The sequence below is a fragment of the Bombina bombina genome, unplaced genomic scaffold, assembly GCF_027579735.1.
Source record: "Bombina bombina isolate aBomBom1 unplaced genomic scaffold, aBomBom1.pri scaffold_480, whole genome shotgun sequence".
Lineage (NCBI taxonomy): Eukaryota > Metazoa > Chordata > Amphibia > Anura > Bombinatoridae > Bombina > Bombina bombina.
In genome coordinates, this window is record NW_026512338.1 from 377,747 (window position 1) to 389,894 (window position 12,148).

The 12,148-nt window shown below is 41.2% G+C and overlaps 1 protein-coding gene across 1 annotated transcript in view; it reads right to left on the minus strand.

Annotated features, from left to right (window-relative positions):
• Positions 1-11,920, minus strand: part of LOC128644243 (cilia- and flagella-associated protein 46-like) — a gene marked incomplete at both ends in the record, with an annotated part of 384,741 nt that extends 372,821 nt beyond the window's left edge. The window contains 5 exon segments of the mRNA XM_053696926.1: positions 465-508; positions 510-594; positions 2,169-2,215; positions 2,217-2,299; positions 11,800-11,920. Coding sequence (XP_053552901.1) covers positions 465-508; positions 510-594; positions 2,169-2,215; positions 2,217-2,299; positions 11,800-11,920 — 380 coding nt within the window.
• Positions 11,921-12,148: the final 228 nt, after the last annotated feature.

Sequence of the window (12,148 nt, forward strand, 5' to 3'; positions counted from 1 at the left end):
ATGTTACTACCTTTATAACATTTCCAAGTTTAAATAAACACTTAAGAATAAAGTGCATATACGCTTTAGTCACTTGGTCAAAAATTGCACATGTCAAAGGAGGGGGGGGGGGCTGATCAATGTTAAGTCAGGGGCCCCAAAATTTCTAGTGGCAGCCCTGCCAGCAGCTCACTAGAGCTGCTGGTGCAACGCCGCCCCCTGGCAGACTCGCGGCAACGCGTACTCCATCGGGGTTGAATTCCGGGCGATTCCTGTCCCCCCTGCTCAGAGAAGGCGGACAGGGTTATGGAGCAACGGTCTTTGTGACCGCTGCTCCATAACTTGTGGTTTCTGGCGAGTCTGAAGACTCGCCAGAACACGGGCTGTCAAGCTCTGTTCTGAGCTGATAGATAGGCACCTCTATCTGAATCACGAAAGAAAAAAAAATTAGTTTACTATCCTTTAAAGTCTATAAAACTACTTACAAACTTTCCTGTTTTGGGACCTTCCAGCGGGCATCATCATATAGGCAGGCAAAATCGACATGCTGTGCGGCAAACATCCACACCTCTTGCTTTCTGGGCAATTTTTGCCAAGTCTGCCCAAAGTCTGACCCTGCAAAATAAAATTCATAAAAAATTATTAAATAATGCATACATTAAAGGGATAGTAAACCCCACAATTTTATTTTAGGATTCAGATAGAACATACAATTTTAAACAACTTTCCAATTTTAATTCTATTATCAAATTTTCGTTAATTTGCATGTTATCCATTGCTGAAGGGACAGCATTGCACTACTGGACAGGAAGCTGAAAATATCTATTCAGCCAATCACAAGAGGACAAATGTGTTGCAGGCACCAATTAGCAGCAGCTCCCACTAGTGTATGATATGTGCATATTTATTTTTTAACAAGGGGATACTAAGAAAATGAAGCACATTTGAAAATAGAAGTGAATTTAAAAGTGTCTTAAAATGACTGGCTCTATCCGAATCATGCAAGTTTAATTTTTACTTTCCTATCCCTTTAAGGCTAACGGCAAGAGCCCAAATAACTCATTTTAGATACTTCATTCATGTAACAAAATATATAATTATGATTTTATTTTACTAAAAAATTAGTAGGAATGGCTCCACACGTAATTTCTTATACAAGGAAGACACAATACTAAATTAAAGAGACAGTAAAGTCAAAATAAAAGTTAATGATTCAGATATAAATTGAAAAAGTTGTTTAAAATTGCATGCTCTATCTGTTATCAAATTTGTTTTGTTCTCTTGGTATCTTTTATTGAAGAGTAAAACTAGGAAGGCTCGATAAGAGCTCAGGATTGTGCACGTGTCTTTAGTACTCTATTGAAGCAGTGTTTAGCAACATTGTATAACAAAGCTATAAATAATGTTGGCAAAACACCGTTCTTGCCATAGAATACTAAAGACACGTGCACACTCTGAGCTCTGAGGAGCCTACCTAGTATTTACTCTTCAATAAAAAGGATACCAAGAGAACAAAAGCAAATTTGATAACAGAAGAAAATTGGAAAATTGTTTAACGTTTATGATTCAGATAGAACATGCATTTTTAAATTTTGACTTTACTGTCTCTTTAATTTATACTCTATGTAGACTGAAGAAACCTGAAACTAATCAATACAGATACCTTTGCTTTTAAAGGGGACAGTCTAGTCCAAAATAAACTTTCATGATCCAGATAGAGAATGTAATTTTAAACAATTTACTTTTTATCACCAATTTTGCTTTGTTCTCTTGTATTCTTATTTAAAAGCTAAACCTAGGAGGATCATATGCTAATTTCTAAGCCCTTGAAGGCCGCCTCTTCACTCAGGCATTTTTGACAGTTTTTCACCACTAGAGGGCGTTAGTTCATGTATGTCATATAGATAACACTGTACTCACACACATGGAGCTCCTAGGAGCCCGCACTGATTGGCTAAAATACCCAAGTCTGTCAAAAGAACTGAAATAAGGGGGCAGTTTGCAGAGATTTAGATACAAGTTAATCACAGAGGTAAAAATTGTATTAATATAACTGTGTTGGTTATGCAAAACTAGGATGGGTAATAAAGGGATTATCTAGCTTTTTAAAAATATAAATTCTGGTGTAGACTGTTCCCTTTAACATTTTAGGAAAACAAAATAGGAAATAAGATCTTGATGAAACTCACCTTTCATTGGCATTTTTATTTGCCATTCGATTCAAGTGTCCCTCGGTTCTTCTGGACACATTTCATATGGTGCTCTGCTTTCATACTTAAATATGCTACATTATCATTTTTGTTATTTTTGCCTGTAGAAACTTAAAAAAAAAAAAAAAAACACTATTTAATTTACATTCTTCTGTGTGTGGTTACACATTCCCACTTTAGATGCGGCAACGGCTGTGTCAGCACTATTGAAAGGGACATTATTGTAGAAAAATGGCAGTTCTAATTTATTAGACTATGTAAATTTAATACTAGCGACCCCTACAATGCTGTTAATTGCTGGTTCGGAAGCTATACAGCATTGCTGATGCTGAGCAGGACCTTGTTGTCACTGTGGCTGCTGATTGGGCGACGGTCCATTTCTGCTTAAGGACTTGCAGTTTTCTGCAGCTCCCAAATGGTGCTTCAAATAAATGTTTAACCCTTTTGCATGTTAAAGGGACATTAAACACTTTGAGATGGTAATATAAAATTATAAATGTATATAATAAAACAACTCTGCAATATACTTTCATTATTTATTTTGTCCTCTTTGCCTGTAATTCCATTCTGAAATTGTGAGCTTTCAGTTCCTGTTAGAAATGCAGGAACACTGTTAAATCCAGCACAACCATTGGTTGCACACTCTAGTGACCTATTTATAACGGTCTCTAATTGGCCACAGCAGAGAAGGTACACAAGTTACAACATGGCAGCTCCCAGTGTTTTATAGACACTAAAACTTTACACTTATTTTGTCACTTTTTAAACAACTAATGAAACTTTAAAAAATACATCTACATGTTAGTCATGGACTAATCTTTTCTTTGAATGCATCATTCTATCTAGCATGTATTTAGTGTTTAATGTCCCTTTAAATACAGATTTTGCAGGGTTGCAAGGGTTAAAATGGCATGCTCTAACAAATTAGATCATGTATTTTTTTCCCACTTATATGGCCCTTTAAAGGGACAGTCTACTTCAAAAATTGCATGGTTTAAAAAGATAGATAATCATTTCATTACCCATTCCTTAGTTTTGCACAACCAGCATTCTTATATTAAAATACTTTTTACCTCTGTGATTACCTTATATCTAAGCATCTTTTGACAGCCTCCTGATCACATGACTTTTTATTTATAGAGCGCACATGAATTAGCATTATCTTGTTGTGAAAAGCAAATAAAAAAGCAAATAAAAAAGCATGAGATAAGAGGCTGTCTGTAGTGGCGTAGAAACCGGCAAAAATGTAGAGGTTTAAATAAGAATGTTGGTTGTGCAAAGCTGGGGAATGGGTAGTAAAGGCATCATCTATCTTTTTAAACAATAACAATTTTGGTGTTGACTGTCTCTTTAAGGGCTCGATTACGAGTGGAGAGCTATTGTTCACATGCGGGCCATATAATGTTTTTGCAACGGTTTGCACTCAAGTTTAATTTCGCTTGTATTACAAGTTTGTTACCCCTACATTACAAGCGCGAAAGCACAAACTTTTTACTTTCAACTCGTAATATGAGTGCGCATCTCTGAGCTAAAAAAAATGATGTCTAACGTTTTAACGCTCTAACGCAAAATACCGTTCCACTCGTAATCTGGCCCTTAGTGTCTTTAATGAAACATGAACTATTCTTATGTCATGCATGAATTGCAAGAAATATACTATAAAAATAAATAACCATTATATTTCTTTGATATAATTGTAATTGTTACTAAGATAATATACTACAAAAACTCATGCTTTACAAACCTGAAATTATTTTTAAAAAACAAAGAATATCCCAAAGTATGCTTGGCACTATGATCGATTTGTATAAAATATTTTAAAACTTTAATCAAATTTGACAAAAAAATTAAATTATGCTTGCCTGATAATTTTCTTTTCTTCTGACAGGAAGAGTCCACAGCTGCATCCATTACTTTTGGGAATTCAGAACCTGGCCACCAGGAGGAGGCAAAGACACCCCAGCCAAAGGCTTAAATACCTCCCCCACTTCCCTCATCCCCCAGTCATTCTGCCAAGGGAACAAGGAACAGTAGGAGAAATATCAGGGTGAAAAAGGTGCCAGAAGAACAAAGACTAAAATATGGCCGCCCCATAGTTAAAACGAGTGCGGGGAGCTGTGGACTCTTCCCGTCCGAAGAAAAGAAAATTATCAGGCAAGCATAATTTAAGTTTTTCTTCTTAAATAGGAAGAGTCCACAGCTGCATTCATTACTTTTGGGAAAACAATACCCAAGCTAAAGAGGACACTGAATGCAAACAAAGGGCAGGTACAGAAGGCAGCCCCTTCGAAGGGCACCACAGCCTGAAATTACCCAACACCTGATAAAAAAACTGTAACACTTAGAAACAAGGGGTTAAAAACCTGAAGGACCAAGTAACTGCCCATCAGTTAAACAACCTACAAGGCTATATTAGAGACCACTCGGATCCCTAAAATCCATTGAGCACAAAAAAAAAACCCAAGGAGCCATATCCCACAGACATTCTGATCACACGGAAATAACCCCCGACCCGAAGGAAGAGAACCTTCACCTACCCCTGAGGGGGGAAAAAACTGAGGAACATAAATATCTAAAGGACTACCAACTAAGGTAAGAAACCCTTAAAACGACTAACGCAAACCCAAGGTTGCTAAAGACAACCGCCAAGGGAAATGAACTGCCTAGCAGGAAAAGGACCAGGAATCAATTCCACACCTATGAAAAGGTGATCACAAGAAGAACCAAGGACTACCCTCAGATCCCTGACACAACACCATACGACTTATGGTGCTCCAAGGAAGCCGTAAGCTCCCCACTGTACCATAGTCTAGTGGACACAACTGCTAAAACTAGACAAACATAGGTAGCATATAAAACTGAAGGAATTCTGAGAAATTAAGATCCTGCAGACAAGGATTAGAAAACAAAACCTATATCCTATCAGAGAAAAAAAAAGGCTATCTAGTGAAACACACAGCCACCTCTGAACAAGAACTCGCAAGCTCCAGCCTCAAGGCTGTAAAGCTGACCCCAAGCCACCGTGGGAGACAATCCCACAGAGAAGGCCAAAAAAAAATCAACAACGACTCTCGTCCAAGAAAAAACCAGACCGTAGAAGAACATCTAACACTAGCACCCATGAAACCAGTGGAGGGATGAAACATTGTGAACCCCCAACCGAAGGCAGGAAACAGGATAGAAAGCTGCCACAGCAGGATTCAAACTCCAAGCCTTCAGCTACTAGGCAGGGTAGATATCCCATAGGCCACATAGACTTGCAGCAACTGGAAGTACACGGTCAAGACTCAACAGAGCAGCCAGATCCCCGACTCCCACTCCGAGGTAACGGACCCTGTCCAAACGGATTGGCAATGTCCGAATACAAAGAAGACATAATTCTCTGAATCACAACTGAGAGGAAAAAGGAGGGACCGAAAGGGAACAAACCCATGGGAGAACAACTCTGACCATTAATTAATCTTGCTTCCTATCACAAAGCCAAGGCAGAAATACTACGTGCTCGGGATCTAGAACCCGTAAAAAGCTCCTTTCCAAAGAAGGACCACTCCCAACCAAGGGAGATAGGACACTGAACTACAGCATCCCAGTACCAGAATCCAGTCCCCAAGACCTCTTGCACGCAAGGAAGGGCAGAACCCCTCGTAAAAATGAGAAAAGAAGGACCTCTGGGACCCCATGTATACTGTATTCTGAAAACCTCCCCAAGGGTTAACGCAAAGGAACCGCTTCCCCAGCTATAGGCATGGAGAAGAGATGAGAGAAACGATAAAAAAACAATTGATAAAAGACCAAATCAGCCATACTGACAGCTCAGTTATAACAAACAACCACAAGCCCACATCAAGGTGCAATAGCTGCCCCTGACAACAATTGTAAGATCCTGCCTGAGAGACAGCAAAACTAACCCTTAGGCAGTTATAAAATTTCCCCTGAAGGGACATGCGGATGTTCCAAAATCGAAAGGTTTGAAACGGAACCATCCAGGACCGATCCAGATCCGGACTTAAAATCTCAGACAAGAGACATGGCCATAAGCCAGACCCCTAGAATCTGAGACCGGTCAATGTTCTAACCCCCTGAGGAACCAACAAGTCACCTCATATGGAGGAGTGCACTCTAGGCAGTGCATCCCACATCTCAATGTCCCTGGACATTGGACGCTTGAAATAGATTCAGGCCAAAGAGCCTTGAGAGACATCTTAACAGGCCTACAAAGAGGGCAAACAGCACCCGGAGGTGCAACTGATCCAGGACCCTCGGCTTGCAAACCCAGAGAGCTAGATCTCTTAGAGAGTCAAAGGGGAACACCCCCCCTCGAAGACCACAGGTTTACAAGGGACAGGCTCCAAACAAGCCCTTAGGATGAGAAGATGATAATATCTCCAAAGACCCTTACAGGGATCAGTTTAAAGGAAAATCCTGTACCACACAGGAAAAACTGTGGGAGCCTCACAACTCCTGGCAGAAAAGTCGACGAGGGGTAAATGCCGGGGAAAAGCAAAAGGGACTTACCCCAGCCCCTGCGCTCCCAATATAAGAGCGTACAACATACTAAAAAAGGAAGTAATAAGGAGTTCCAGACACAGATGACCTGACCACCCAAGTAGGGAAAAAGTAGCCCCAGCAACCTTTGAGAGGTACTTGCGACTAGGCCACAAAAAACAGACATCCAGAAGATACCAAGAGTGAAAACGAAAATCGCCATCCATCTGGTACCCCGGATGCCCAGAGGTCATCCAAACCTCCAAACCCATGGGAATGGATAAACTTTGCAACCAAGGCCAAAAGACCTCTCACGATGAGCCTCAGCAGGCACAGAGTCTGGAACCCCCTCAACAGTAGGAACGGGAGGCAGACCGATGAAGTCCCTCTGATTTCTGGAAATGAAGGCAAGAAGAAAAAACGAACACTTATCAAAGTGAACAACTCAGCACCCTACAGGGTAACCAGCACACCGGCACCATGTGGGTGACATGAACCGTAAGGATGCAAAACAAAAAACAGAAACAGAGGCGCCACATATGTGGATCAATATAACCAGAAATCCAGTGAAGGAGTAGAATAAGGGTACTCACAAACGAGGCGGCACTCTCTTGTGCCAGTAGAGGCAGGCTGGTTTTCAACAGCAAACCAGCTGGCTGTGTGTCTCCCAAATCGATAAAGAATGCTTGTCTCCTGGGTGTCAAACCCCGGCCAAAATACTGCAGTGGAAGGAGGAGGGAGGGCTATGGTGCCCTTAGGTTACTGTTATGGGGATAGTAACACCAACACTAGACTTATGTAAAAGTATAAAATCAGTCTTTTTATTATACACAATAAAAATACCAAATGGTATAACAAATTACAGCTGGGTGATGACAGACTATCTCCCCATGGACCATACAAAATAGCGGCGCGTTTCTCGGGGAACACCCCGTTTCCTCAGGCTTGTATGTATGTTGTATGCATAAATGCCCTTTATGTAGGGCTTAGTAACCTAATATTCAAATGAATCCTCCCCTTCCTTTATCTGAATTGACCCACACTACCGATCACATGACATTATGTCTTGACAACACAATACACAGTCCAGAGCGTAGCCAATGGGATTGCCATGCCATACAGCCGAGAGTGTAACCAATGGGATCGCAATGTTGGAACAGGCCCCCGATATAGCCGTAACCCTATTGGTTAGGTTTCGGAACTTATGTCAGTCTTCTCACTACAATTATATTACACATAGCGGAGGATCGAGATCGGTAACTAACGATCCAATTGCTTTTTTACATATTACTATCAGGGACACATAGGCATACAAATTTGTACGATTTCAAATCTAATCACGATATATGGTTAGAACTAATTATTGTTACAACTTCACAACAATGGGGAGTGTTTGGAAAGGAAGGACATGATAGGTCAATTCAGATAAAGGAAGGGGAGGATTCATTTGAATATTAGGTTACTAAGCCCTATATAAAGGGCATTTATTCATACAACATACATACAAGCCTGAGGAAACGGGGTGTTCCCCGAGAAACGCGTCGCTATTTTGTATGGTCCATGGGGAGATAGTCTGTCATCACCCAGCTGTAATTTGTTATACCATTTGGTATTTTTATTGTGTATAATAAAAAGACTGATTTTATACTTTTACATAAGTCTGGTGTTGGTGTTACTATCCCCATAACAGTAACCTAAGGGCACCATAGCCCTCCCTCCTCCTTCCACTGCAGTATTTTGGCCGGGGTTTGACACCCAGGAGACAAGCATTCTTTATCGATTTGGGAGACACACAGCCAGCTGGTTTGCTGTTGAAAACCAGCCTGCCTCTACTGGCACAAGAGAGTGCCGCCTCGTTTGTGAGTACCCTTATTCTACTCCTTCACTGGATTTCTGGTTATATTGATCCACACATGTGGCGCCTCTGTTTCTGTTTTTTGTTTTGCATCATAGAATACATCATCCAGTGGGGTGAAGACAGAGAGCAGCCTGTTCAAGTACTGATGGACATTTGAAGAGACTCGCTGGACTATCCAGATTGGGTTGCATATACCATCTGATTCGTACACATTCTATGTTTTTATTTTATATTGTTCATTTCTCACAATTTATTATTTATGTTGGCATACTGGTGTAAAACATTGCCATTTGTATCATTGCCAGCCGTTTTCTACATTTTTATTCACCAATATTTTATTATTATCTACACCAGATCTTAGTGCCTCCTATAGGAGCCCAGTGATAGTATTATCACAGTGACTCCCGTTCAATGAACCGTAAGGAGCAGTTGCTAGCGCCCGACCAGGACCCGTCTGGTACGGGAGCACTCTGAAACTGTCCAAGGTCCAAGAAAAAACGAAACCCCCAAAGGGATCGATAACATAAACTATAAACATAACTGATTGCAAGTATCAGTTCCAGAGAAGAAACTTTCCCAATACGGAAATTATAACAGACATGAGCTTCGAAAAACAAATTAAACACATCCTATCTGGATCAAATAAATGAAGGCCGCACTCGTGGGTGAACGCCCAAGGAGAATGGGCACGCTAACAGGACCAGCCGATCAGGGGCCCCATTCTCCTAAGCTCAGAACTGGAACAGATACTTAAAGAAAAGAAAAAACGGAGACGTCAAGGAGATTGGCTTCATCCCCATACATCTAACCCAGTTTGCCATCCGGCACGGAAGACCGAGGATCCCTCGGCCTAGTAAGACCGGAATCCTACAGCACCGCCAAAACATGCCTTAGTAGTACACGAAGACGTGCCAGTCTATAACGGAAGGCAAAATGTTCCCCCGCTGGATCGATGGACGACCCCGGACCATAAGGGAGGGGCCCCTGAAGCCTCAGAGGCCATCGCTTCCCCAGAAAGTCAAACAGACTCTGGTTAACAGAACACGGACAGTATCTTAAAATTACTTCTCTTGGGAGAGATAAATGCGCCAGCGCCATAGATATGGCCATGTGGAACCATGCTGTAACCTCTGGAGGAAACAAGCCGCCTTCCGGAGGAGTAACGGTCATAGGGACACCTGCTTGCATAGCAAAAGAAGGTTCTGGGTGTGAGTCTCACTGGACATGGAATCCTCAGGGGCAGATGGCTCAACACACTCTACACTCCCTGAATCGGGGGGAAGAGAGTACTCTAGCACGGCAATCAGAACATAACTGATGGGCATGGATAACCTGGGCCATTTCATACTCCTCACAAGACATATACTCTGAGTCGGAGATGTCCGTCTCTAATAAATCAGAATCCTCCATAACTTGGAGATTGCAAATATGAACAAAAGCTAAACGGCACCTTACACCCCCAATGGCTGGGGCACTCACCACCTCCTGTGAACCAGACAACTAACGAACAGACTCTCTCCATCATCAACCGGTCAGAGTATGGGAATGGAATTACAACGTGACCACACTCGGTCACGCGGCGCACCGTGTAAGCCAACAAATAAGGCACGCCAGTCCAAAAGAACCACGCAGTCTGATGGAAAGGCTGTTATGTTCTGAATAGCCATGAGCCCAAGCATCACTATACATTAGCAGATTGAATCATATAACAAACATAATTAAAGTCCCCCCTGTTCAATAACCCCCCCACAGGAGATATTAACCCTTGATTCCATAAGATAAAGGAGTCCCACTGGAACCCTGACTTCTTTCATTAACATTACATTCACATATCGAAATAAAATGAAACTATCTTACCGGAATCTACGCCATGGAACAGGAACACGGCCCTTCAAGTGTGACAGATAGTAGCATCGCTTCTGACATGGACTTGAGTGAATAAAGGCAGGCAGCGAAACTCGTCAATGATGATTGCCAAGGAGCTGTTAACATGATTCGGGATGGTTTCGCAAGGACGACACTCCCTGCATCTCCGGACTCTAACTTTCATCCATGCTCTCATTGAAAGGCTGACAGGATTACTTAAAACTCCAGTCCCATTTTGAAGAATACTACCCTCCATAAAAGACTAACTTAGATCTTCTGACACTTCTCTGCCAACCTCCTGTGACGAAAGGCAAAGAATGACTGGGGGATGAGGGAAGTGGGGGAGGTATTTAAGCCTTTGGCTGGGGTGTCTTTGCCTCCTCCTGGTGGCCAGATTCTGAATTGCCAAAATTATTGAATGCAGCTGTGGACTCTTCCCGTTTAAGAAGAAAAGAAGTTAAACAATAATAAATAAAGTATGGTGATGTATATGGTAAATCAATGATTTAATTGTTGATCAGATTATGACTGGTACCATAAAATGTATACATAAAAAAACCAACATAGATATATTAGAGAAAAATATATAAATCGCAAAAAAATATTTTAATTAAAAGTTTCAGGAAACCAATGCACATGTAACATGGTCTTTCCGCTAAAACCATAAAGAAAAGAAAAGGATGAGGAAAGAAAAGGAAGTCAGGCCTAAGGGAGAAAAACTGTCTATGTGAAATGAATTTGCCAAATTTAAATAATATAAACAAAAAAATCCCAAGGCAACTCTTGTGTTAATGTGTGTGAAAAATAACAATCATGTGACTGCCCTGTAAATCTTATGAAGTGTATTTGACTTACATCATGTTACTGTCACCCAAAGATATGTGATTTTGTTTTAAGATGAATGAAAATAAAGAATTATAAGTTTGGTTTGTATATGTAATACTTATAGTTGTTAAGAGTATGGGATAAAGAAAAACTAATATATAAAACAAGGAACTTCTTGCCTTAAATGCTGTAAGTTATTTTAGGACTAGGCTCAACCAAAGGTTCTGACGTGGTTTTTAACGCCGAGCCTCGCAGGGGCTGCCCTTGTGGAGTTATCGTAAAAAAGGGGTAGTCTCTGCAAGTGGCGAGATGCCTCTTATATAAAGTAATGGAGCTTGATGGAGCTTTTTTGTTTAGGAAAAACACATATTGCTGGAATTTCATGGGTTGGGAAGTCTTCCACTGTTCCTCCCGCAGCTAGAAAAAGAGGTTATGTAACTCTGCGCTGATATAGGAAATACCCAGGTCAGGGCAAACGTCCCAGTTTCCAGGGACTGCAGTGCCCAGCTCCACCCAAGGCATGCCCTAACTCCACTCAACCCCACACATTGCAAAAAAAAAAGTTCCACCCATTACCTTTAGCGTCATTTTCACTGTCGAGGACCATCTGAAATACATCCGGAGCTAAACAGAGACCGGCATTCACAAGCAGAGATCGTTTTTTTCTTACTGAATCTTTTGAGTTGCTTTGTTTAGCCTAAAACAAATCAATCAATATGACTTTGGTGGCATACCTGAAACACTGCAGCTTTGCTTACAGTTTCAAAATGTTATTAGCTTATTATATATATATATATATATATATAATAAACACAGAAATGGACAACACTCTCAAATCAGACTGGGTACATATCCTATGAGCCTGCAAAACATACAGCCCTGGGTGCTCACCAGCACTCACAGCCAGCTGCACAGCTTTTAGTGA